Source organism: Grus americana, chromosome 21 (assembly GCF_028858705.1).
Source record: "Grus americana isolate bGruAme1 chromosome 21, bGruAme1.mat, whole genome shotgun sequence".
In the NCBI taxonomy this organism is placed as follows: domain Eukaryota; kingdom Metazoa; phylum Chordata; class Aves; order Gruiformes; family Gruidae; genus Grus; species Grus americana.
In genome coordinates this window covers 6,345,041-6,372,590 of record NC_072872.1, presented here as the reverse complement: position 1 = coordinate 6,372,590, position 27,550 = coordinate 6,345,041, and the positions used below count along the sequence as shown (strand labels likewise).

The 27,550-nt window shown below is 47.2% G+C and overlaps 1 protein-coding gene across 1 annotated transcript in view; it reads left to right on the top strand.

The window, feature by feature from the left end:
* Positions 1–27,550, top strand: part of ACAP3 (ArfGAP with coiled-coil, ankyrin repeat and PH domains 3) — a 97,744-nt gene that overhangs the window by 30,070 nt on the left and 40,124 nt on the right. Inside the window, exons 2-4 of the mRNA XM_054849649.1 lie at positions 11,771–11,828; positions 15,375–15,494; positions 16,005–16,058. Of these exons, the coding sequence (XP_054705624.1) occupies positions 11,771–11,828; positions 15,375–15,494; positions 16,005–16,058 (232 nt within the window). The remainder of the gene's footprint in view (positions 1–11,770; positions 11,829–15,374; positions 15,495–16,004; positions 16,059–27,550) is intronic.

Here is a 27,550-nt window from a genome sequence, read left to right as displayed (position 1 = left end):
ATGTGCTGGAAAAGTCTAGCTTGATTAGAAATTGTTATGCAGCAGAGTTTGAAAGAAGTGGTGGCTGCTGATTTTTAAACGGACAGCGTGATAGGGCTGTGCCTGGCCCACATCTGAGTAGCTGGGGTGAAGGGCTGGTTAGGGGAGGCAATAGAGAAGAAGCAAAGGAGAAGCAGATGGCAGCAGCATTTGCTACCCCAACCATCAACCAGGGAGCCGCAAAAGCTCAGGTGCAACTTAATCCCAAATTAACACTCTTTAGCTCTAGGCATCCCACTGCTGTGTATGTAATTAGGAGAGGGCAGTGTCGTTTGTCTGGTGTGCATGGCAGGGAAGGATTAGTGCTGGGTATAATAAGAGCCACACTTGGGGTGTGTTTCCCATATATTCTTCCCAGCTCCTGGTTGGTTTCACTCCCCATCATCGCTCTTCCCAGTTCTAGGTTGACCATTCCAACAGGAGTCCAGTTTAAGGCTGGGACCAGGACTCAAGGGGCGTTGCGCTTGTTTGCTTTTTGAAGTTCAGCAAGATGAGTCCCCTTTTTTGTGCCTCAATTTTCCCAACTAAGCTATACGCCATGTGTGATGCATGTGAGCATATAAGGCTCCCTTCATGTTTTCGGAGAGCTTTCGGTTTCAGGAATGGCTGGCATTAATGGAGAGATTTTATGTTCTCATCCAGGGTAGCTCTTCAGTCCCTTCTCAGATCCCTCTGGGGGGTACTCCTGTAGGATTGTGCTTGTTGAGCCTCACAGAACCAGCACCAACAAGATGATTCAAATCTCCAGTATTTTAACAAGAGGTGCGTGTGTCTGAAATGGCAGCTTACTGGCACGGCTGCTCTTCTGCCTTGTGTGTGAGAACTACAAACTTGCTGTGGTTGTAGCCTTGAGAAAGCATCTCACCTAGACTCTCTTCGCTTTCCAGTCCACAGTCCAGTTGAGGTGGGATGCTGAACTGGTATTTAATGACCCTATCCTTAGAACTTACATATCCAACACTATCCTGCTCATTTTCCTCAGAAACCTTTGGCTGTGCTTAAATATCTCGCAACCGGTCCCATGCTATTTCCATGAGCAAATGCAAAAAGCCATGCAAATCAAGCTCTCCTTTTGAACGGGAAGCCGTAGCAATTGCAGGAGCTGGTTGTCATGGATATTGTCACCATGGAGCTGTTGCCATGGTGCGCTCTGCTCACATTGACAGAGAGATGCAAAGTACACTTATTCTTTTGAAGAAAGGAGGAAGAACAGTGGATATTAGAGGGCACAGAAGCTTTCAGATAGGTATTTAGGGAGGTTAATAACTACTTTGTTTTAGAGTTTTGCTGACTCTCCTGTCTGCCTATGTCAGGTTCCTTATTTTTCTCTTTTGTATCTTACGCTAACAGCCAACAAAAGGAAGCGAGACTAACGTACTTGCTGTAGGGTCATCCACAGCAGTATTTCACCCTGCAATGAAAGCAGCACTTTTCTCTCTTGCAAAAAAAAATTCCAAAGAATGACCAGTAGTAATCAGTGCTTGGCTTTTACCTCATCTCAGTTTAAACCTCCAGAAATACAGTATTTTGCGGAAGACGAGGCTATGGAGGTGGAACTTAAAATTCCATCTTCCCCTGCAGGCCCCTTTTCCTTGAAGGAACACGCTCACCTTATTTTAATTTCTAGAGAAAGTCTGTGCTCCTTTGGAAGGTAGTTTGGCAGCTGTTAGTGACCTTGTCAGGCTGCTGATAGTTCTGGAAGAAGGAGTTGAATGAGAAGCGACTTGTGTCTGTGCCAAACATCCTTGTCTAGTTAGGGGCAGAGCTGATCTCACCAAGGCAAATGCTGGTTTCACTCCATTTCAAATAGAACACAGTCAGATTTAATAAATAATAATAACAACTCTGCTTTGCACACCTACAGCCCCTGACTGAACATTTTGGAGGATTATTAAATCCTCCAAACACTCCTGCAAGAGAAGGAAGGATTCATTTTTCTCAGTCTTTTAATAGTGATAATGGAGCACAGAGACTGTGGGAAGTGGTCTGCCATGGATGCTGTGACCATCCGGAATAGGATCCAGGAGTTCCAGTTTCCTGTCCTGAGCTCTGGAAAGCCCATGTTTCATTCTGTCCCACAGCATTAAACTAAGGGAGGCTCTGAACATCACTGGAGTGACACGTAGTGTAGGGCCCTCAGCCGCCTGATTTGGAACTGTGTTAAACAGAGATCTGAATGCTCCTGGTGGGTAAATAGCATTGTCTTTGATCTGAATATGCCAGTGGCTCACTTCCAAACACATTAGGCTCATGAGGCGGTCCTTTTCCTGGCCACTGAAGATGTTTCTGTGGAGGAGTTGTCGCTGCAAGGCACGGATTAACTGTTTTTGTGGATTTGACAGTAATTTTTGTTGCAGCTAGCAGAGTGGGTTTTATGCACGTGTGCCTGCAGTTATTCCTGGTGCAGGGTGGGTGTCTAGGAATTACCCGGCCCACTCAACATGTTGATCAGGTATAGCACAAGGTATAAAAGCACTACTTGGAATGTGGTGCTCCTGTTTCGTGTATGACTCATCCAAGGCAAGAGAGATTTGAAAGCGAGCAAGCCTGCGTGCATCCCCGCCAGCAGCTGGGAACAGCTGGCCTGCAGGTGGGGCTCTGTTCGGAGTTCAAGGGCTACAGCTTCTCTTCTCTCCAACTGGGGGAGAGTTTTATGCACAGCAATGCAGACGGCTTGTAAGGGAGTGGTAACACGATGTTGCAGTTAAATCACATATGTAAGAGTCACAAATCAGCCTGAGTTAGAATTGGCACCAGTGGAGGTGTAGGGAGGGAGGCAGGCTCTCCGGAAACGTTCCTGCTCCTGCTGAGCGAAAGGGATGTCTTCACGTTGACTGCGATGGGAGTTGGCTTGGACACCACATGTCCTGCTGATACCGCTCGGAGCAGGATCAGCTTGTGTGGTGCAGAGCTGTGTGGCCCCAAAGAGATATGCCTACATTCGGTGGGCACTTTTGAAAGCAAGAACCTCCAAGGTGCTTTTTACATGCTTGGCTGTATAAAATGCAGCTTTTTTAGCCTTTGTATATAAACGTGCCTTAAGGACAAATAAGCCCTTTGCTTGACCAATTTAACAACCTGTAATCTGGTGACTGCATGCACAAAATAACCCTGTGTTTTTCTAAACTTCAATACTGAAAAAAACCCTTAGTCTTTGTATTTTTGTGCCTCAGTTTCCCTGCCAGAAAAGTAAGGAAAACCAAATGCATTTTCCAAGGAAAAAAAAGGGCATGTTTAATTAAGTCAGCTTTGTGAGTTGCTTTGACAGCTGCAAGTATAAGTAGTTGCTATTATAGCAGCTAATAATTTGGAATTACATTTTATGTTCTTTTGGTTCTCTTCTTCATATAGTTGCCAGAGGTAACCAAGCATTTTTAGGTAATTTTATTACTTTTTAATACCTAGTTTGGTGTTGGATTTCTGCTGTACTTGCCTTCATGTAGAGCATGTGTCTGTCTGTGTCAAAGGCACTCATTTAACAAAGAAATTCAAGAAAACCATGGCCATTATTTCACCATGAAGAAAAAGAAATGTGAAAAATGCAGACAGGCTTCTCTGAGAAATGTTTGTTGATCACTTCATGTCTGAGCTGCTTAGCAATATGATATTGTTTAATGCTAACGTTTATTAATCGACTACATGACCGTTCTTTGCTGTAGTCAGCTTGTCACCTGAGGATCCCCCAGAGCTTGCCAAACGTGGATTAATCACTGAATGCTCACAGTGTCACTGTGAAGCAAACGTTTATAAATTTAGCAATGGGGAAGTCAAGGCTAAGAGATGACTTATGTGGCAGCTAATAACAGCTTTGTTAGGCCTGCTCATTGCTCTAGTCATCATAAACTGTCTCTTTTGTAAGACTATTACTCAGCAGAGTCAGAATCAAATGGTGACTAACGATAATCTAACTACAGCAGGGGCCTTGTGGCTGACCATCACAGCCAGTGCCCCTCAGTCAGGATGCCATTTCCCCTCTGGTTCAGTCCCTTCTCCTCTACCAGCTCTGTCCTTACCGCACCCCAAGCGCAGCTTACAAAATGCAGTTCTAGGCACCCACACAATCACACTCAGCCTCCGCCCGTAGTGATGCCAACGACTTGATTTCTGCATCGGTTTGCCAGTGGGACTTTCTTGCTTTGATGGCTTTGTGGATGTGGGCGATTATTCTCTTGGTGCTTGGCCAGGACCGTCTAATGAAAGTTTGTAGAACCAAGTCACAGGAGGGGAAAGGCAGATGTGTTCTTGCCACAGACCCTGTTCTCTGATGGCGGTGTAGCTTATTATTCGTGTCCCCATGGAATATAAAAACGCTTCTGGGAAGATTTTTGTCACATATAAATCATGCTTCTGGATGGCTTCTTTAAAGGACAAAGAAGAATTCACAGTGTAAAACCCTCTGGACTGTGGGGAATTGCTGATTTCTCTGAGCAAGGAAACTCAAGCCTCACCTCTTCAGTTGGAAGGGCTCCGCTTTGCACTGAATGACTAGCAGATGAGGTCGTGGATTGTTTTTCCTCCCCTCATGACGGAAATAGCCCAAGGCCTGGAAAAGCATTAGCAGGAAGAGCACAGCATCAGGAAACACGAAGGGCACCAAGCCAGGACATGACTACACAGCTTTTAGCTGCCCAGCAATTGGGACATCGCTTTTTTGGGTGAAGGGATTCAATTCCCCCTTGTCAGAATCACTTGGTTTCCCAGCCAGATGCCTCCAGCTGGGTGAGCCCTAAGTGCTGAGCAACCCTGTGCGCACACCACAGCTGCTGCCTGTGCCTGGGGTCTTCTGTTTGTGCCAGAAGTCACAAGCGCTGCGGACATGGCAAGCATGTAGGTTCAGCAGGGATCGTGTGTGCCACTTGCCCTGCCTGTTCATCTGACTTCTGTATTCCTTCAGGATGGAGCGGCGGTGCTCAGCAGTGCTGAGGTGGCATTACTCATCCCTATGGAGTTATTCCAGGTTCTCAGCTTGCTTGTGTAACTGAAAGGGTTTTGCCTTTTATCTGTGACACACTGGTGGAACAGTGGGAGGATTTAAATTGGAGAATAAAATTGGCAGAGAATTCAGCCCAGTGCTTGTGTTCTGCAGTAAGCAGTTGCACTGAAACCTATTATTTCTCTAGGGAAGCATGACCAGTGGTCTCTGGAAGTGCATCACTGAGCAGGATAAGGACATTTTGAACCCCAAAAGCCCAGGGACGGACTTAGGCATGTTGTACCCTTGCAGGATGGGAAATCAGATGTTAAAGAATCTGGTATAATCTCTTTCCCCAAGCTTTCTACCTCTTTGGAGCAAATGTGCTGGGACTGTCCTGGCTGTATGAAGCAGGGCCGGTCAAGAAGCAGCTCAGTTAACACTGCTTTAGCTCGTGACCAGCTTGCTTGCAATGTACTGGAATAGCACAGATCGTAATGAAGTTTGCTGGCATTTGTGCACATCGTTCTGGGGAGGGACAGTGGTGAGTTTATGAGCAAGGGAGTCAGCACTCGTTACTTCTAGATTTTGCTCCCTGGTTTCTCCTTTGACATGGCAGTGGCATCATTTGGTCAGGGGGGAGGAGAAGGTGGGGAAGAGGGGGGAACTTGAACTGCTTCTGTTTTTGCATGCTGCTGCTCTGCTCCAACCTTCTCCCAGCCCTTAGAGAACTTCCATTGCTTTCTAAGAAGCAAAGAGCCAGAGCTGCAGAAAGAAAAATCCCTGGCCAACAAGACCAGGTGTATGGGAAAAGACACTGCAGGGTAGGAGTTAGGCACTTGATTGAGGACTGAGGTCCTTTTGTTTTCCACTTACAGCTTATCCAGGATGCATGTATGGCTGCTCTACCCCTAACCACATCTCGGCCTTATAATTCATCTCCCCAAGGACTTCATTCGGATATAAAAGCACCATGTAGCTGGAAAGGATGGATAAATGTTTGCCCTTGCTTCCTGTAATGAAGCTGGAACACCATTACAGTCCTGGAACTGAATAGGTCCCTGAGATCACTGTCCTTGAAATCAAACACTTGGAATCTTTTATATCAAGTCCGTACACCAAATGTAAAGCTCAAGTTTCATGCTCTCCTAGCCATAGTCAGTTGTATTCATACCTTAGTGGATACCAGACCCAAAATGTCTTCCTCCTCCACACAGAATCCAAATATATCACCTCCTTTTCTTAGGGTCTGATAAAAATGGGGAGTAAATTACAGATGCTCTTTCCACCTTTTGGCAGGAAATAGGCTGCTGGACTGCCTTGCTACACTGGCCTCTAGCTGATGTCTGCAGATTAAACAATGGCTGCTGTTGCTTTCCTGAAAAGAAAAGCAACCCCAGAAATCTCAGCTTTCTTTTTTTAGCTGGTTATTATGTCCAGCTATCAGAGGCACGAAGAAACCAAGTGGAAAAATTGAATCTGGCAGTAAGAGTGCAATGCATGAAGGCACTCGACTTCCAAACCCAGAGAACAAAAATAGCTGCAAGAGAAAAAAATTGCCTGAAAGAAGCTCTTTAATTATTCCATTTCTTTCGAAAGCTTTGCCCCTGGCACAGCCAGGCTGCCATTCGTATAGGGCAGCCATATGTGTTTCAGTAAAGCTTGAGCACCGCATTAGTAGAGAGAAGGAAGCTTCTTTTTTGGCTGTGTTTTCAAAGAGCTGGTAGCAGATCGATTGTGGCCAGAGCCCTGGGCACAAGGGAGTCTGTACTTTCAGAATGAGTCACCAGGATTTCATTTTCAGTCTGGCTGATGTGAGGGTGAATGAGTTTAGATTTCTGCTTGGATTGTAGAGGCTGCTGCAAGAGGGCTGCTGAAGGAAGAGGCTGGAAGAAGTGTTGGAGGAAAGCAAAGAACGGACTACCCAGCTCTTTTTCAGTTTGCTGGAGAAAGTTCCTGGGCTATTGTTGCTATGGCACACAGGACTGAAATCTTCATGATGCTGCTTTTTGCCATTGCTACAGATAAGCAAAGTCATGTAGCTGTGCTGACACCACAGTAATCAGCGGCCTGGTGAATCTGTTTCAGGGCACTGACAAAACACCCAGTCTTCTAGAAGCCACCAATTCCCTTCTGTGGTGTCTAAGTCTTTACATCTTTCTCCCACACTTGCAAGTTGGCACTTTTCAAGCTTATGAGGAACACTGAGAATATTGCAAAGCTTTGAAATACTCTTGTGGGTGTTGTGCTGAAGATGGCCATACTGACATCTGAGTTTTCTCTAATTAGGGAGCAGATATTTGGTTATATATCTTTCTCTGGAATTAAGTCAATAGCAAGTGTATGAAACCTCTCTGTTGGCTGAGATGTTGTTCAAAGGAACACAACAGCAGAACTGAAAAGTAAAGAAGTTCCTAAATGCTAATAACCCCTCAAAGGTAATTTGCAAGCCAATGAAAAGACCGCTGTTAAATACGCCTACTAAAGCAACCTTTCCTGAACTGTCAAAGGGGCTTCACAGTAAGATCTGTTTCTTTAATTTTCCTTCGGCGAGTCCCTTGTTGCCCAGTGGCATGGGTACCAGTTGTACGCAGAACATTCGGGAAGAAGAAGAGAGGGATGCCAGGTCAGGTGAACACTGCAACGCCGTAAGGGAATAGAGTATGACACTTCTGTTGTGCTGAAGCACAGACCCTCATTCTCTAATGGCATCAATCTGTTGTCTGACCCTTTGGTTAGAGTTTGCAACGTCTCTTTTGGTTGTATGGCTGAGTGAGCAGACAGGAAAATGGGAAGTGCAATGAATCTTTCTCTAGTAGGTGCTTGGCTAGTAGGACCTAAGCCGCCATCTATCAGTAGCGTTGCAGCTTCAGATTATAGGAGTCCTTGAGTCAGGCCAGAGCTTGGAAAAGACAGTGGAGGCAATGCTGTGGGCTGGACATGGATCTGCGTTAGTAATTTTCCATAACGTCCTTATTGCGTTTCCTTTTTTTCCGAGTGCCTGTGGCGGGACAGAGAGGTATTTGTAGAAAGCAAAGGCTGGCATTACAATGTCATCCCAAGACAGAGCTCGTTCTTAAAAAACAGAAGTGCAAAAAAAGAAATAGATGCACTATACTTGCTTGTAAACCTGCAGTGACTGGTTCCCTTTCCCTTAAGGGAAACTGAGCCCCCTGCGACTGCAGCAAGGTCAGGCCTTGGGACTCTGCACAAAAGTATTCCTTCCTGGGGGCTGTTTCAATGAATTCCTACACAAATATGACCTGCACGCAAAGGCTTGCTCCCGTCATGGTGGGTGCAGATTTAGTCTCTAGCTATCTGCAGTTTTGAGGAACTGCTGATGTAAAAGGCCATTTTGAACATGCGTAGCTTCTTGCCGTCTTGCCTGCTCTGTCCTGGTTTCTTGCCAGCTTCCTTAGAGATAGAGGAGAAGGCCAGGGATCACGTACACTCCTGAGCAGCCATGCTATATTACTGCAACTTCAGAGAGCCCAGGGCTTGCAAAGTGCTTGGCTGCCCTCCCGTTTTGCTTGCTTGGGGTGGCTCTAGATGGAGGGTGTCTGTGAAATCTGTGAAATCTGGCCTCCCCATCTTTGACATGCGGCGTCATGGCAGGAGAGGCCTGTCTAGTTATCGAGGGCCTAGGAAGGGAGAGGTGACGTGTGGGGTGACGGAAGGTGTAACAGATATGCTTCGTTTAAAGCGCTCAGCAGGTAGCAAACTTTTTGTAAGTACGTATTTCTCCTTGCACGGCAGGAAGTAGGGGAGCCAATTGTAGGCAGTGGTTGTATTTTCTTGCATCCGGTATTTCTGAATGAAAGCAGATTCCAGGCTGTCTTCTATGATATATAATGGTGATTAAGAACCTAGCCTGTTTCCTCTGCATTTGATGTTCGGCTTACGTTAAGATGTAGGGAGTATTGTTTGCTGAGATGACATCAAGAGCTCTTGGATGGAAGGAGCAGAGACACATCCTTTCCTCACACAGCATTGGCAGGGTTTTGGTGCTTCTCGCTGCTCACATGGCCGAAGAACATCGCAGCTCATTTAGGACCAGCAGACCTACCCCTTTTTCTCCCTCAGTCTCACTTGTTAAAATAAACCAGATGAGGAAAGGGCAGCAGTGCAGTCACAAGTGGCCTGTAAATGGTCAGCGTCCCCCTTCTGCCCTGCGGGGCTGGGAGCAGCATGGTCAAACCACAGGCTAGAAGGAATTTTTAATGGACAGGGACATCAGTGGAGGAGACACTCCTCTGCTTGTAGGTAATATCATCTGGGAACAAGAGAGCAATGGAAGGGAAGGACAGGAGTCTCTAAAGGAGAGTTACAGCTGATACATCACAATTCTTGAATACGGAGCCAGTTTAGACTCAACGAGACAGCTATTAGACCCACAGCCTTTGAGGCCACTCAGATCCAGGGTTTAGTTTGACTCAAAGCAGTGATGGGCTGTTTAGAACTGGGTCCCCAGCCAGCAGCTGCAAGGTGGGGATGGGGCCAGCGCATGGAGGCTTCTGCGCTGAGCCAGCTTTGCCTGGGGCTGAGGCAGCACCCCTCAGCACCTGAGGAACCAGGTGAGTCAGACCTCTTGGAGCACATAGGTAACAGGTGACCGCAACCAGCAATGCATTAGGTTGTGTGACTGGGAACTCCCAGTGACCACCTCCAGGCAATTAAGAATTTCTTGCAAACATTTTTTGGGGGTTTAGTGCTGCTGCTAGGAGAATATGTCAAATGGCTGAGGCATCCAGTGCTCCTGGTTTGTGAGTACCGGTCACTCTCCATCACTGGTTCTTCATGTGACGCCCAATGTATTATTTAGCCTTTCCAGCCTTTCAGTTTGCAGTGTGGTGTGTCAGTATCTCCTAGCTCTCCTACCAACTCCAGCTTCTTGGGATTCAGCGGTGCAAGAAGGGGCTTTGCTCTGATCCACCTTGTTATCAGTTACGTGCCACCTTCCTGAAGCACAGGTATGTGGAAAGGCCAGGCATGGCATGCAGGGAGGGGAGTTCCCACAGTCATATAACATCACCTGGCCTTTGTTGTCATTAGTCAAAGAGCTACCACGCAGGAAGTCCCAATCAGCTGGCCGCTCAGAACCCACATGAGGCTTTGGAGGGTGTGCATGGGTAGAAAAGCTGCTCTCTCCTGCAGTGTTTGTCTGAAGCTGCTGAAGATCTCCTGGATGCTAGAGGCAGACCTGACAACATTTGGTCTTCTGTTTTACTCCAGTACTGTGTGAGGACAGATTCTCTCCTCTTTGCTCCACCTGGATTACACAGGACTGTACCAAATGTTGACTGTCTCATAGCTTACAGATGGGGACTGCACACACCTGTGTAAGGTATTACATGTATTTCCCATTGAAGAATGCTTAGAATAGATGTTACTGAGTGTGCTGTGGTATTTTGGTTATGTGTAATCTTTGTAAGGTACTTACAAGTACCATGCTGTTGGCCTGAACTCTTCCTCAGCTTGGCAGATATTTAGATTTAGACCCAAGCTTTGTGACATTTTGGGCTTTCTTCTGAAATTTATCCTTCCTTCTCTTAGAAGCATGTCCCTTAGTGAAGGCAGTCACTATCTTCATCATTCACTGAAGGCACCAAGAGCCTCAGAGGCACAGAGTTACTACATACTCTAATGGTTTCTTCAGGACTTCTGCTGTTCCCTTTGGTTTGTGGGTGTTCTATCCTTTTGCTGAGATTGCAATATTGATTCATGTGGCTCTAAGTCACATCTCTTCCCCAGCTGTTCTTTTAGCTGGCACGTGTTCGGTGCTGGATTTTTTAAAGCCTGAGTGTAATATTTCAGGAACCACGTTTTAAATTGCAACCCCACAACCTTAAGAAGCTTCTTGCAGTGAAATTAGGATTGCATATCCTTGGTGCAAAAGGGTGGCATGAGGCTTACCACATTTCCAGGTGTGCGGTTAAAGAAACAACTGTCCAAGTATAGACATCATATAGTAGTGAGCAGCTCTGCAAGGGAATGCTCTCAGGTTTACAGTGCTTACTGATGGACTCTGGCCTCAAAAAAGTCATTTCATACCACATGCCTCAGTCTGGGAATGCCTCTTGCAAATGGCTGATGTCACATTAATATTTTACTTTGTGAGGGAAGCCTGGTGACCTTTGCAGCTGGATTCTACTAGCCTGCTACTGTCGCATCTGTCCAGTGACGTGGAAAGACAACAGATCCGATAATCATGGAGTAGATTTATCGGTATGCAAGCAAAGCCCCGCATGTGTTCAGTGACAAAAGAACCAAGACTTGTTTCTGCTCGAGTGATGGTTCCTGAGGTTCAAAGGACATAATTCACCATGTGGCTGCACTTCAGGCACACTTATAGTCTAGAAAATGGGTTTTGGTGGTACTGAAGCAAGCAATTTGTGCCTGATATGAATGGATGGCTAAGGCGTCACAGTGGTTATTTCTGTGTCACTCAGCATTACTACCAATTAACAACACTGCCTGCAGAATCAGAACAAGGCCTCTAAATGAGTCTGCTGTGTATGACTACCGCAGCACACCTGAATTTCTCCATGACACTGATAGAAAATAGCATAGTCTTCATCTCTTTTTCCCAGCCCTGTGGAATTGATTCCTGATGAGGTGTGATCTTTCTGAATAAATAAGTCCTGAGCTTACATAGCAACAGGAAACTCCAAAGTGGGAAGTGTGAATCCCTGCTCTTGTCCACCACCACCACCCATACCATAATCCCTCTGATCTTTAGTCATCTGGAACTTTCTGGCTTCTTTCCCAATCATCATAAGCAATCGATTAATTATTTCTTTTTTGCTATTGTCATTATAGGGCAACCATTGATGAAGTGGAAACAGATGTGGTGGAGATAGAGGCAAAGCTTGACAAGGTAAGATGGGGCAATGGTTTGAAGAGGAGCTGACGAGTTCCTGCTTAGGAGTATGGCCCCACCAGTCTCCTCTATAAAAGTGAGCCCATCACAGGCTGTCAGGAAACTGATGTATAATACACGGGGCTTGTCAACAGGACCATGTCTCCCTCTACTGACAGGTACCTGTCAAGGCTCCTTTGAGACTGCCAAAGGAGTTAGGACAGGAGGTCCGGACTTGGGCTCCTAACAATGATTCTTGTTCTGGTCCTGGATCTCAGGGGACAGCCACTGCTTCTCCTGCTGTGGCAAGTTATTTTGGTGCTGTCTGTTCCCCCTCTCCACCATCTCGCTTGTGATATTAACCTGCGTGGCGCAGGAGCTGTTGCATGTCCACGCAGCACAGGCACCACGCTGTCAGCTCAGGGATGTAAGGAGACACTCGCAAGGTAAACAAGGGGCTGGATTCAGTCTGATGATGGTGGTTGCTGTCTGATGTTCAGCCAGGCTCTGTGCCACAGCTGTAATCTGGCACTGGAAATATCCTCTCAGGGACCAGTTTGGCCATTTTGCATTTATGCTGGTGATTCTTTGCATCCAGTTGGTAGTTCAGATTTAAGTCAGAGGCTTTATGATGGAAGGCGACTTTTCCACCGCCACTCCTCCTGATGTTTGAGAAATCAGCCAAGCTGTTTCTAAATGAGAACAGAGAGAAATGAAGAAGAGGAGCCAGAAGAGCTGTTGGCTTTTTATCTGCAAGATTTCCCAAAGCTAGCAAGGGATAAAACTCCTCCGTCTGATGGAGAAATGGGCTTTGTTGAAGTCACAAGCCCTAGGCAAAGCTGTGTCCTATAAAACCTATTTACTACTCAAGCTGCTTGAAGCTGGTATCTGCACAAGCTAACTAGTCTCACTAGTGAAAGCTGCAAAGGGATTTAGGTTATCTGTTTTCCTGTATGGGAGTGGCTAAGGCTCTAAAGACAAAGCATGGGGCAAAACTTGCTCTGATTATAGCACTGCTGCTGTCAGTGCCCCCTGTAGTCAGAGGACTTGGTGTGCCAGAAATGACCCTGGAGCCAGGAGGGTGGGCTGGAAGTACAAGAGCTGTTCAGGGCTCTCAGCTTTTTATTGTTCAGTGCTTTGTTGCAAATTGATTTGAGATCCTTTGGGTGAGGACTGCATTAAAACAATAGTCTCATGCAATTTTGGTCTTCCCCTGACAGCAGTTATAGGGTGATATTCTGGTAGAACAAAGTGGGCAGACGTTTCATTCTGTTTGGGTGCATCACTTCCCCTGTCTGCTGCGGAGACGACCAGTCATGCAAAGTTCTGGCTCAGTCACTGTCAGGAACAGGCTTATCAGGCCTGGGTCCAGGTCAAATGAGGCTGGAGTTGGCATCTGAAGAGCCACTGAATTTCAAATTAGTTTCTCTGAGGGTAACTTTGGACAAGATTCAATCACCCCCGTTCCTAATAAATCAGCCTTGGATGGCCCAGCTCCTCTCCTGTGTACCAGCTGGGTGGATGCCCAGGGCAGCCTTTCTAGGGCTTGGTGTAAGTGTTCAGTGGTACCCAAATGGCTGGCATGACTAGTTCTTAAAGAGCAGCAAGCTGGCAAGGACCGATTCTGTTTCTCTGCCTTTTACTGTGCCCCTGAGCACTTAGTTTATAAATTATTAGCCTTTTAACACCTATTTAAAGTGGAGGTAAAGGGCAGTCTAAATGATTCATCCAAGGGAACACCAGAGATTTGGGCTTGATTGCTATTTCAAAGAGATTTCCTTCATTCTGTCCTGTGCTCCATCTGCAAAGCCATCATTGCTCCCCTTGGGACTGTGCTTGTGCTGAATGGCCTTCAGCTACTAGTAACCCAGCCGTGGCCACAAGTGTTTGCACAGAGCTATGCTAGAAACCGCCACGTTGCAGAATAGGCTGGATTTCCTTTCCAGAGGATCTGTCCAAACCCCTAGTGTATGTCTGGGCTCCAGATGTGACAGGAACTGCATCTGTTTGCTTTTCTTCTCTGGGCTTGGATGGGATAATACAAGTCTGCTAGCATCCAATGCTGTTCTGTCAAATTGCGTGGACGGGAGAGGATGTGATTGTGAAAGAGGGAAGACTGCGTATGCTACGTATACACAGATATACCACGTGTGACTATATATATATACTTATACATTCAAATACACTCAGATTTTTACAGAACTGCAGACAGAAGCAAGCAAGCTTGTTCTGCAATGCATGCATATAGATTAGACCCCAAAGCCTTGTGGCTGCATAAATAGAACAAGCACCAAGCCTAAAAACAGCACACCATGCTTCAGTGGGGCTTTGGCATCAAGCCAAGCTGGAGTGCTACTCATTCCCAGCTTGTAGGTGAGGCTGGGTGACAGGGATCGATTTCTAAAGCCATTTTTCTTCGGTATGATTAATATCCCTAAAAAGCTCCTGGATTTTGAGAATGGAAAACTTTGGTTCCAAATGTTGTTCATTATTAGCAGCTAATGTTTTTCACTTAGTTAAAAAGCCTAGAACAGTGATGATTTAAAACCAACCAAACAAATTAAAAAATTGTGCTCAGTGGCCAGATGTTGCTGTTGCAAATCTCTTGGGCCTTTGGTTTGTGGATTTATCTTCAGTTGTTTCACGTAACCTTTTACAAGGAGCTTTGGCTGAAAGGAGATAGGCTAATGGCCAGGAATTCTGGCTAAGCTAATGCTCCAGTCTTTGCAGCCAGTTCCAGGCATGCTAAGACAGTTTGCTGTGGCTAGGAAGTCTGAGAATGTTTCCTGCAGCTGTTAAATTATCAAAAGTTAATAAAGGCTGTCTGGAGATGTATGCCTGTGTTGCAGCAAACTAATTCCAAAGTGAGGAAGCCACCCCATTTTGCTGCAAGTTCCAGGTGACTTCACTGGTAGCTTTACTATAACGAGGCTGGCGATGAGAATCGGAGCATGTGTAGCTTGCTTAAAGTTGTTAACTTGTCTCCGAACAAAGCTTCATCCAGGTCCATCAGAAAAACTGTACTAAGTCGCAGGCAGCCCAGAGGGGCAGGCAGTAACCCCTCACAGTGCACCAGCAGTTTCCTTGGGCTGTAGAATTGTGGGAATTGATTCATAGTTGTCTACAATCTTGATGATTTAACCCAGGCAGGTTGATTCTGGACAGCTTATCACTTCCACCGAGCACCAAGGAATCTTAAATCGCTTCAGTCAATCTATATGATCAGGTTCCTTTTATTGCAGTCCTGATGCTGGAGGATAGAACGAACAGTAGAAACCCGCTGGCAAAAATGGGCAGCCCTGATTTATCTGTCCTCAGGGGATAGCCTAGAACTGTTGTTCTCACGTAATGAGTGAAATGTTGACAGCATAACATACCCTGACAAGTGAGATTTGCATCCCTGTTTCTGCCGCATGCAGTAAGGGTTACTAGTGTAGCCACACCAGGAACGTGAATGGCATCCTGTTCTAAAGGTCTTGGGTGTCGGTGCAGATTAAAACCAGCCTGGTTGCAATTCAGTTTGTGATCAGCTGCTGATCCGCTCGTACCTCTCCCCTTGTGCAGCTGGTAAAGCTATGCAGTGGGATGATTGAAGCGGGCAAAGCCTACATCACCACGAACAAGCACTTTGTCAGCGGAGTCCGGGACTTGTCGCAACAGTGCAAGAAGGATGAAATGATTTCGGTAAGTCATCCCGTGGGATGGAGCATGGGACACAGTGAGGGCTGGGGAGTGTTAAGGTTCCTGATGCTGCGTATGGACTGTGTGTCCAAGACCCTTATACTGTTCAAGTAGCTGTTTAGTATGAGATTTTATTTTTGGAGGAATGTAGAGACCATCTGATAATGCAATGCTGAAAGATCAGAGTGAGATTCGTTGTTTGCAGGGAGAACTGGACTTTTAAGAAGCCACAGTGCTGGCAAGGTTGTTGGAATCTAGGTCAGTAAGCATCGGTTATTTCGGAAAGGCGGGTAACCAGCCTGCACAAGCGACAACTGACATGTTGATTTCAGCGCTAAACTGGAAAGGATGGGGAGCCTATGGCTTCAATGTCAGACATTTTTGAAACGCCTTCTTGCCAAATGACAGGGTGGCTTTTCAGTGGCTTAATGAGTCTCTCTCAGCCGTTGAACCCCTGGGGATGAAGGGCAGCTGCTTCTATTCACTGCCAGTTCTCTTTACCTTTTTTTCCAGGAGTGCCTCGACAAATTTGGAGACAGTCTGCAGGAAATGATTAACTATCACATGGTAAGATGCCGCTTCCTCTTGTCTTTTTGTGTGCTGATGGCGACCTCTTTCTCAAGGCACTGATTAATGGTCTCCTGAGTTTGGCTTACTTGACGTTGCACAAAGGTGGGGTCCGTCAGCGGAGTGTCTTTCAGGTTCCAGTCCCTGCACATTGCGCAGCCAGGAGAGCAGCAAAGGACTGGGAGTTTTTGTTGCCTCTTGCCACAATATTGAATTGGATGAGCTGTGAGCCTGTGTAATCACAATGATTGGTCCTGATGCATCATGTATGCTAGGAAATGGGATTTCCGCAAGCTTGCAGAGGAGATACCACTTAGCGGAAGGGTATGTGCTGTTGCATGGAAGCCTTTTGGCTCATTTCAGATCAGAGATGTACAAAGAATACGTAGAAAGGTGAAGTTAGAGACCACTTCATCAAAGGAAGAGGAGAGCTCACAAAGGTCCCTCCTGCACTGCAGATGCCTTTTTGGATAGCACAGGATTTTGTAGTGAGGATGGACAGGGTCCTGAGCAGCTTGGGCAACTCAGTGCTCTGGCTGTTAACAGCTTGCAGGTATAACCTCGTTGCTGCATACCTGGAATACGCTCTTATGCTTGGCATTCAAATTTGTGACGTTAGGACACCGGCAAGGCTGTGAATGGATCAAACCAAAAGGACTGCGTTGTTCAGTTGATGCTGGGAGCAGACTCAGTGAGTTGTGCGCAGCTCTGTGGTTAAGGATAACACAGAGCATATTAATGCTACACTGAGATGAAAGGAGGGAAATGCCCAGACAATGGCTATTCTCCTGAGCTGACTGTATCTCACTAGCAGAGCCCAAGGAGTTAGAATCTGCCCTTTCCCCATCCCGAGCATCCAGCCGTGGCATCTGTAAACCTTGCAGAAGAGGAAGTTGCTTCATGTTTGGTGGCTACGTGCCAGACCCACAATTTTAAGTCTGTAACTCAGTAGGAGCTGAAAGCACAAGTGCTTTAAAGTGAAGGAAGCTTCAGGGTGTCAGCACTGGACTGACCCACTTTTACACCACGATGCCCCTGTCAGAGTACGTTAGGCACGATGCTTGCTTTTTGGGATGCAAGTTAACCATGTGCAGCTGGAGAAGAAGCTGCATCAAGTCCATTTAATTATTTCATGAAGCAAGTGGGAAGACTGTTTCCTAGTAAAAAGGACATGGAAAAGAGGTACTGCGCACACAGCTTTCCTAGCACTGTTAGTATTTGGGAACAGTCAAACAGCTGTACAGCAATACTGTTGGTGGGGAGAGAGTGAATAAACCAGTGTGAGCATCAGAGAAAAGGCATGTTTGTGTCAAAGCAGAGGAAGTCAAACCCTGATTTTCTGATGCTGCTCAAATTCCCTCTGAAAATGTAAGGCCATTTTGCCAAGGAGCATACGAACCCCTGAGAAGCTACCCCTTCGTTCCCAGGGATCACATCACAGCTGCACTGATAGGGGCTGGGCTGAGGAGTGCGTGAGCCCAGCCATGAGGAAGCAGTCCCAGCCAGAAACCTCTAGATGCAGAACGCTGTCTGCAAGCTCCGCTACGCCAGCTGTGCAGCTTCCCCTGGATCCCTGGTCTCTGCCAAAAGTGGCACTTCTGGGATTGCTCTTGCCTCAGCCAACTAATAAGCAGAAGGACCCTTCCCAGAGCTGTCAAATCCCCAGCTGACGTGGTGTAACCCTTCCCATGCACCCCACCCTGCTCAGCAGGATGAGGTCCCCGCTACGCGTGACTCAGGGGTTGTAACAGACAGTATTTCCCTACCACCAGCTACGTGCACAAGGGGATATGCTTAAATCCTCCCTTCCCCCAGCCTTTGGAGAGCACCCTCCACCCTTGGTGCACAGCAGTGAGAGTCCCTCTCCAGGAAATGGCTTTGGAATGAATGTTGCATCTTGAGCCCTCTCTGACGGCTGTTCAATTAGCTGAGTTATTTTTAGTGCCTTCTGCTGTCTCCTTTGTGTGTGCCTGTGCGTGTGTGTGTATCTTGGCTCATCCATGTCTGAGGATCTCAGCTATGAAACAGTTGTCAGTGCTTACTCTAGGAATGTGGCCAGGACAGTATGTACAACTGGAACAAGTTAAAAAGAAGGGAAAATATCCCCAAAAAATCAGTTGGAAAAGCTTGTTCTATAATTTTATTGCTAGAGCACAGGGCCCAGAGATGTCCTGATTCTAGTTCAGCAAAATCCAAGCGTAAAACCTACTCGAATGTAGAAGATGAACACAGAGCTCCAGGGCATTCCCACCTTCCTTTTAATGCACAAGGAGGAAAAAACATCAAAGCAGTCTTAGAGGACAGATGCCAAAAGAGGGAGTTGAGTTCAGAAGGGCTGGAGTCAGTGTCCTCTGCCTTTTTATGTGCTCATAGCCACATGTATTTGTATGTCAAAGCCTGCATACAAGTTAGAAACCTCAATACCTTTATGGATCTGGACTAGTGTGCATATGTCTCAGCTTCCGTATCTGCAAAAAGCATTTCAAGTGTTTTCCTGTCTCTGAGGGGCTATTGGGAGGACACAGAGACTAATGACTAACAGAAGCTCTGCTAATTCGTGCCAGGTAAGTACCAGGATTGTCAGAAAGATGAATCAACACCTCAGGTAATGGAATTTTTGCCCAAACTGTAGAAAGGGATGAAACCAAGGAAGGTTAGACAGACAGAGGGAAAAGAGGACAGGTTTAATACTGAGATTAAAAGTGTTGGAATTCAAATTCTGTTCAGCCACAGACTTCTAGGAGATTACACTGGTATAACTGGAAACAGTGTTGGGCCCCCGTCTGATAATGAAATTTGAGTAAGACCTACTGTGAGAGAGCAGCGCTGCTCCATGGGGAGCAAACAGCGCGGAGGATTTCAACCGCAGTCAACAGGCTATTCAGCAAACAGTGCAGGGAGCAATTCTGTATCGTCCCTTCCCCATTCAGATCTGTGCTTCTTGCTCTGGCTCAGGGAGAGAAAGAAAAGCAATTATAAAGCTGTTTGACCCTTGCAGAACGAAGTGCAGCATGCAGAAAGCACTCTCACCTTCTGGGTTAGTTCCCAGTTAGGAGACCGGCTTCCCTCAGGAGTTGCTTTAGTCTAAGCAGTTTCATGACCTCTTCCAGCCAGCACAGACTAGCTGTACCGCAGAGAGAGGCAGTCCTGCCACCTCTCCCGCTGTCTCTCCATTTTTAACTTTTTCCAGCACCCTTGTCATCCCTCCCTAGTGCTGGCTTAGGAGGTCACACAGCTGCAGAAGGCGCTGGTCTGTGTCCAAACTAGCTGGGTTTTTTAGCTAGTTAAAGCCATTTCACAATGCAACCACACAAGCACAGTGAATTCTGACTGCAGTGCTTGTGCTGTCGGAAAATGTTCATGAAGCTATGGTCCAAGGCTTCCCTGAGCTGTTCTCTGGAGGTGACTGCCTCTCCCCATTAAGTATTTGAGAAGTTTGGGCTCCTGCCTTTGGCTGGTCATGTTAACCCCCTGATGTGTCTTGCCTGGGCAGCTGTTTTACTGGGGATGGCTTTGGAGGGGAGACAGGAAAGGTTAGATGGCTCAGACAAACTGATGCAGGTGATGATGATTGAGTAAGAGGTCAAGGAACTAATGTCTCCAGCTGGTTGTGTTTGATTTGACTAGTGAGCTGGAGAATGGCACTGCCCTAGCAGCCCCAGAGGACGTGTTTCTGTAACGTGCCAACTGCTTAGCTGGGAGGCTGATTTTGCTGGCTGCTCTAGGGAAAATAGCCTTCCAAAGTCTTGGGCAACTGCCTTCCTAGAGTGTTCCGTTAAGAAATGTATTCTTAGTGGCTTGAAAAAGAGCTTCCTACTGATGTTACAATGCTGACCTCTTGAGGCATCACTGCAGATGTCAGTAGCAGCATCAGCAGAAAAGGCAAAGGTCCTGCTGGCTGCCATGTCACCTCAGTCAGATTCATGCAGGATGCTGTGCACGTATTTCTCTTGATGGCTGTGCTGTGTCTGGATGAATATTGCATTTCGCTTTAGGGGGCTGTCGTTTCCTTCTCCTAACAATCATGGCAGCGTGTAGGTCTGCTGAATTCCTGTACTCATCTGTTCTGTCAGCAATTCAGTGCTCTGATTCTCAGTTGTACTAATGCTACGTTACATTTCTAAGGGATAAGGGTCCCCAGCTTCAGGCATCCCAGACCCAAAATTTCAGTTTGTGTGGGAGGAAAATACCTGATGAGAAATGACTGCGATGCCTCCCTGTGTTCCAAAAGCAAAATGCCTCACCTTTCCCTATTGACTCTATGAGTCCTATAGTTGTCCATTGTGCTAAGAATTTAAAAACATCAGTGATTACCTCCGGTACTTGTGAAAGTACAGTGTTTAGGGTCATTGGCTCTTTACCAAACACAAGCAGGGCAGAGGTGCAGGGTCTCAGAGATATTTATTTCTCCAAGTACCGCTGGACTCGGTGAAACTGAGGCACTCGGACACCTTTGCAGTGTTAGCTTGCACTTCCTACCGCTGGGTGAAAATGAAATCTTAACTGCTGAAAAATTCCTTGTACCTGAGATTCTGGGGGAGTCAGGAGTCTTCCCCTCACTGCGTAAACCCTTCAATATCCCGGAGCACTTCCCTGCAATAAATGTTATGGTCTGTCCCGTTATTTGTACTGTTCTGTTGTATCACTCCCCTACCTGCCAGGAGCCTTTGCCTCAACCCAGAACGAGCTGGCGTTCTGCAGAAACTCCCCTGCCTGTTTTCTGGCAAGTGCAGCATGGGGCGCAGCCGAACTGTCTGAAGGATGCTGCATCACATCGCCTCATCAGGCGAGCTTCCACGCGCTCGTTAGAGGTGCATGGTCCATGGCAGGGAACGAGTTTCCAGGTACTTCTGTGAGACCTCTGAGCAGCGGGTGACAGACAGGCATGCCAGAGCCTCGCAGCAGCCTTCCTGCGCAGCTCACCGGAGTGAACCATTTCCTTTCACGTGAGCCTGAGTGGCACGAACTGGAATTTTGCTCGAGGGCCTGACGTCTCCACTGTGACCCCTCCTCCTCACTACATACCACACTGGAGTGAGTAAATTTAGACTGTGGCTTGCCAAGCCCTTTGGTACCAGAAATGCTCCTTGCTTGGCTGCAGACAGATGCTGTGCTGTCAGCTCCAAAACCTGTGCATTTGTTTGCTTGCCTCCTTCCTTCCTCCTTATCACCCTCCCTAAACCACAGAACAGGTCGAAAGGCGTAGCAATCTGCCAGACCTTCATATGGGAGAAAACAACCTCTTCCTCTTTTTACAGAATCTGATGAATGTAATTAAGTACATGAGTGTAACAAGATATCCCCACAGGTGAAGGAACATAACGTTGCTATCAGTTTTAAAGTGGTAGCTGATAATTATGGGCTATTGAATTTACACTATGAGGCTAGGCAATGGTGTTTGGAATTACAGCAGTGCAGCTCACATCTTTTTTTTCACCCCATTGCCAAAGACTGGTAAACCCTAGACTTGAAGTGGATTTTATCCCCCCAAAACTTCTGATTAGGTCAGAGTTCCCTGCAGTGACGTACCTAGTCAGCACTTGTGAAGGCAGGGTAATCCTCTCTGTAGACTTTTAAAGCAGACATAACTGGCTATGCTCCATGCCGACCTCTTGGTGCTGACTAGCTGTCCAGATTAAGAGATGTACAATTTATAGACAGTTCAAAGCTGTCAGCATCCGCTTCCAAGGAACTAGGGAGGGAGAGGCTCACGGTTGTACAAGGGCAAGAAGCGGTGAATGTGGGGATGCCATAATCCCTGGCTCTGTCAAAGAATGGGAGGCAGTTTTCCCACCAGCCTATTGCCCTACGCATGCCTTGGAAGGAAATACCAGGATCCGCAGCACAACCTTGTCACATTTACACATCAAGGCTCTTTCCCATGCAATTCCCTCTCCCTGTGTGATCAGAAAGATAAGAAAAGTGAAAGGACGCAAGTGAAAGTGCTGTTGTGATAGGATTACTGTGGCTGAGCCCCTTAAGTGCATCTTTGGCAGCACCAGGTGTTTTCCGGCTCAGAAGATGCAACATTAACATTGCCCTCATCAGTACTACTCCAGACAGCGCTGCGCTGAGCTTCGTTAAGTCCTGAGCTTCCTGTGTGCCATAAATCACTGCAGCTACGTCACAGGAATCCTCCAGCAGTAGCAGCTTGCAGGGGAGATTTAGCTGTGCTGAGCGAGCCAGGAAGCGTTTCCTGCTGACAAGAAGAAAAGCCACCCAAGCTGTGATGAGTCAGTGAGGCAGATGGCAGATGTCATGGGTGGAGGGTAGTGGTGGAGTTCAGGGGGAAGGAAGAAGGAAGCGAAAGTGGACAGTGCTTCCAAGCTGCCTGTTCTCCACAGGGTTGGGTGGACCACCTGCATTTTCTGACAGCGCTTGGGAAGGGTCCAGGTGCATCAAGCTACCACGGTAAGGGATATCATTTGTGGATGCAGAATTACCATCTGACGGGGGAGATGCTTTCTGTCGTCTTATGGCTTCACAGTTTTTGCCATTGTGTCCTCGTGCAATGACATTACACTAGTCCGAAAGACTTTAGTGAACGGCTGCCCGTGAAGTTCGATACCAGTCTAGCAGTTAACACCAGCTCAGTGCTGCATTCTGGTTTCAGAAAGACTAGGGTTTTGTCAGGTTTGAGAATGTCTTAGGATGTCCGCTTTCTAGTTAGGGGAGAGAGAAGCAGCTTCAGTAATATATAAGGGGCAGGAACAAATGTCCTTTGCCCTAAGCACAAACTGGAGCTCTTGAGCATTTTTGAGAGAGAAACTCAACTTCAGCTTGGTTCAGAAGTTAGGCTTAGACCGTGTTGATATCTGACTTGTGTAATAGAAGTCATTTTGTCAGCTTGTTCTCCACAGCACAAACCCTCAAGTGAGCTGTATTACAAAGGCATCACAGATGGAATGCTCTTCATGGGTGGCATTTATCTGGTGGGCCATCACTCAGAAGATGTAGGGCCAAATCATATAGCCAGACAGCAATAAAAGTCATTTAAGCACCCCCTGCCAAACAAAGGATGCTTGAATTCTGCGTGGCCCTCCTGCCCCTTGGGTTACTATATTCAGCTGCTCGAAGCTACAGTGAAAAAGTAGTAAACTGTAGGAATATGAAATCAGGGAAAAACGTACAGTATGCTGTCATTGTTGAGTTTTATTTTGTTGTTTGATCAGCTGCAGTGGTATTTACATGCTCTTTCCAAAGCTCTGTCAGGCACACCCTGACCTCAGCTTGGATGTACGCGCCATAGAACAAGAAAGCACCCAGGTCTTGGAAAACCTCTTTGCAGCTCTGCAGCAGGACGGGTAGTTGGAGAGGAGGAGGTGGTGGAGAGGCCAGGCCAGGCTGCCAAAGCCACTGCAGTCCTAACGGTACCGTGTCTGATCAGCACAAGGGGCTTATTGGCAGAACGAGCCATCGTTGGGGAGCAGGGTGTCTGACAGGAAGGCTGACATAAAGGTTATGGATGATCACTTTCTGCAGGCTGGGGAGGGGGGTCACTTTTGTTCCCCAGCAGATGCTCGAAGGCAGCCGACAGAATCACGTCTGAGCAGCCCTGCAGGTGACCAGCCTGGCTGTAGCTGCCTCCCTCTCTCACAGACACACTCCAGTGCCCCCAGTTTGGGAGACTGCTGATGGGACAGTGTTCCTGGGACCGGATAAAAGGATCAGGCTCTGATTCCCAGGCCACCAGATAACCAACCCTCATTTAAATGCAACAGAAACCAGTCTCCAGACTGTTTCTGGGGATGTCAGTGAGAAGGAGGCCTCCAGGCTGGCCATGAGGGAGATAAGCGCAGAGATGTGACTCATCCAGCTCACGACTGTTGTGGCTGGGGTGGTGAATTGGCCGAGCTGGAGAAAGGAAGGCTGCCTTTGTCAGTGTGTCAGGCAGCTGCAGAGGAAGCTCCACACCCTTTGTCTCATCAGCTGGGGCCAGTTGTTGCAGGAGAATGGCTGATTTGCTTAGTGATCTTGATCTCATCTTGAGCACTGATATCTCATCTCAGTGCACTGACAGACCTTAATGGCCCTGACCAGCTTCACCTGGGGCCTCCACCAACACCCTCCACTTGTGGGCCCAGGCACTCTATTTAAGCTCTACCTGGGGCTTTTAGTCTTAGTTTGAGCTGTGCTGTGGGAGCATGGGTCTCTAGCTCAGCTACAGCCATGCCTAGCCATGCACCCTGGTGATCCCAACTTATGGTCTGACTCTTCTTGCTTGATGGACCTGCCTTGTCACTGTGGCTCTGGCAATCTCTGGGCCTGACTGATCTGTGGGCTGACTTCCCAGCTTCACCGTGGACCTGCCTCATTACTGCAAACTTGCCTAATGATCTGGGCTCTTGGTTGAATCTGGCTACTGTCTCTGGACCTGTCTTGCTTTCTTGGTATGGTGTGGTGGAGCGTTGGCTGTTGAGGCCCCTGCCAACTGCCTTGTTCCCCCTCAGCTCCTGGTCCAATGGCCTCTGCTGCTCCTTGATGAATTCTCACCACAAATGCTGTCGCTTATCTTTAATCTTCAGTCAAGCGTTATTCCCGTGTACAGCTGTGATGTCCTACTTCTGAACTTCATGCATGTAAGTGCTGAGAGAAGCAATCCACAGCCAGGCAATCTCACTTCTTTTTAGCTTCTGCTTTGCTTTGGAGCCTGGTGGGATTGCCTCTTCTCTTGTAAGCTCTGCGGGGAGTCACGTGGGAGTGCTGTAGCAGTGGCATCCCTTTGGATCTCTGATGTTCTGTATCTTAACTTTTAGGCTTGTAGTTCCAGGAATAACATCCTGTGCCACTGAACTTGCTTTCATTTCTTGGGGGTGTGAAATTCCAAAGCCCCCTATGAAATATAGGTTTGGATTTATCCCACTTCCTCAGAAGCCCGTGCTGGGAAAGTGAAATGTAGGATTTAGCCTTTTGCCGCTGTTGGGCGAGAGCTGTGTTAACTCCCTTCTTTCATGCTGACCCTCCTCAGGCACAGATGTGGGTGAGTCATAGGCTGGACTTCTCATGTCTTGGTGGAAGCTAAGAGAGAGGGTGGGGTGGTATTTGTTCTGGAAAATCTTTAAAACAAGTGATTTGTTCCAAGTATGTCTGGGAAAGGAGAAAAAGCCAAGGGATGATTTTATATTTGAAACTTTAGCTCTTAAAACTGTGTTTATTTTGTGTTGGAAATTGAATGGAGGACCCACTTGAAAATACTCCCCTGGTGAGCTTGCCTGGCAAAATTACTGCAGAAGCTGGTATCATAAGATGCCTCTCAGCAGAGATGCTGCTGGCAGGAAAGGCGTGTTCGTTACCTGGTATCCCCTCACAAACCACTTGGCCATCCCTGAATCTGTGCAGATTGGAAGGAAGGGCACCATCGCAGTGCTGTGGGGCTCAGTGCATGAATAACAGGAGCAGGGAGAGGAGTGTTAACAGAGCAGGAGATGGATACGTATGGCCTGTCTTCCTTGTGTGTGCAGTTCTCCTGATACAAATATATTTAAATTAAAATTCCACATAGAAATGTGCCTGTACCATAGGCATAGGAATACTGCTTGTGTGATCACCGCAAGTCCAATTCCCTCTCAGTAAGGAGCAGTTTTTTGAGCTCTGATTTTTAGACCTGGACTGAATCCTTAGTTAATTCTTCGTCCTAGGCAGCCCTGCTGGGGGGGTGCCGCCCTGTTACAGCAGAGACCTTCTTTAAATGCTTTATTTGTGCTGTTCAAAGCATCTGTCCTTTTCCCAGCCAGCCAGTGGTGTGCAGTGCTTTTCTGGCTACCGCAGAAGTGCAAGGGCAGTATTCCACTTCCAGGGTGATCTGCCTAGCCCAGGACCTTGCTCCATTTGTCCTGCGTACTGAGTGCTCAGCAGGGTTTTTGCTTGCTTCTTTCAATGCACCAGCTAGGAGGTGATTTTTCTGGGCAGGAATGGTAAGGTGGATGTAGGCGCTCTGCACTAGCGCTGCCTGGTGGGGTATCTGCTTGTCACCAGGGAACAGCCTGCATTTCTGTGAAGCCCTTCGATCACACTGGTTCCCATCCCCACCGTAGCTTTGTGTAGCCTGGATTTGCTATTTATCAAGCTGAGGAAGCCCCGTTCCTTAGCTGTGTGGTTTGATGTTTATGTACTCTCGAATCCATTCTTCCCTGGAATGTCCCAGGATACTTGTCTGCAGTCCTGAGTACAACACAATAGTGTCCCTTCCTTCTCGTGATCCTAAGCAAATGGGTCATCCTGGTGGAAACCAATGATGGAAACTCTTCAGATGTAGGTGCAGGTGGGAACCAGATGGCTTTCTTGCTGCTTACCTATCCCTGTGTGGTGTCATGCGTGGAGGGAAGCATTGTCGATGCTCACACATTGCTTGGGGAAGCTGCTCCATGGGAAAAGTTGCAGGCCAATGCCTCTTGGAGTGCTGTTGGAGAGTGCAAATGGATGCCAAGAGCAGTAAATAATTTACATTGGTAAAAACACAAAGCTGGGTGGTCTTGGGGTTTTCTTTCCTTCCCCCTTGCTTTGCATCTGTTCATATTTAGAGGCCGTTCATGGCTGTTTATACTCAGCTAGTTCTGGCGTGTTTCTTGCTTTGTCCTTGGCTGCAGCAATACACATAATGAATGTGTTTGAGGTTCTGCAGCCAACGCTGCCGCTTCTACACAAAGCGCTTTGCGTTCTGTTTGGAGTAGTACACCTGCGTAGTGTCAAAAGCCTGACTTGCTTATCTCCTAGTGAGAGACGTTGGGTAGGGAGAACATCTGTGTCTGTATGAGTCTGTTGGCACTGGAAGGAAGGGTCAGGAACGAACCAGAGTGGGTTTGCTAGTAGATTACTGTGGGACGTGAGAAGGTTAAAGCTTGTGACCACCTCAGAGTGTGTCACGTGGCAGATCTCTGCAGTGCCTGCCAAGACCTTGGTGTCATGGACAGAGTACTGCTCAGGCTGGGAATGCGTATCATGCTCCAGTGGCGGAAGGTGGTTTTAGTTTTGTTCTGTATCTCGCTATCCTCTGTTTTTAACTAGCAATTAATTAAATCAACCTTCCCCAAGTCAAGTCTGTTTTGCCTGTGACGGTAACTGGTGAGTGATCTCCTTGTACTTATCTCAAACCATGAACTTTTTCATTTTATTTTTTTCTGCTTGTCTTGCTGAGGAGCGGTGGTGAGAGTGGCTTGGTGGGCACCTGGCAGCCAGACAAGTTTAACCCACCACCTCCTCACAAAAAGCTCCTGCTTTTTAGGCAATGCCAGCTCTTTTGCACTGTAAATGTTCTGATACAAGATGACTGTTCCTGCCTCTTGGGGGGGAAAAAAGTAGGAGACCCAGAGGTGCTCGCTACTTCTGGGTCTTACCTGAACTGTGTAGTGAAGCAGAGAAGGTGGCCAGAAAAGGAAAGGAGAGATGGTGGGTGGGGTGTCGAGGGAAGCTGCCCAAAAAACTCCCACTGGAAATTCAAGCTTGCCACAAAGGGGAAGGGGGGAAAAAGCAAACTGGAAAAAGCTGTTTGTTTT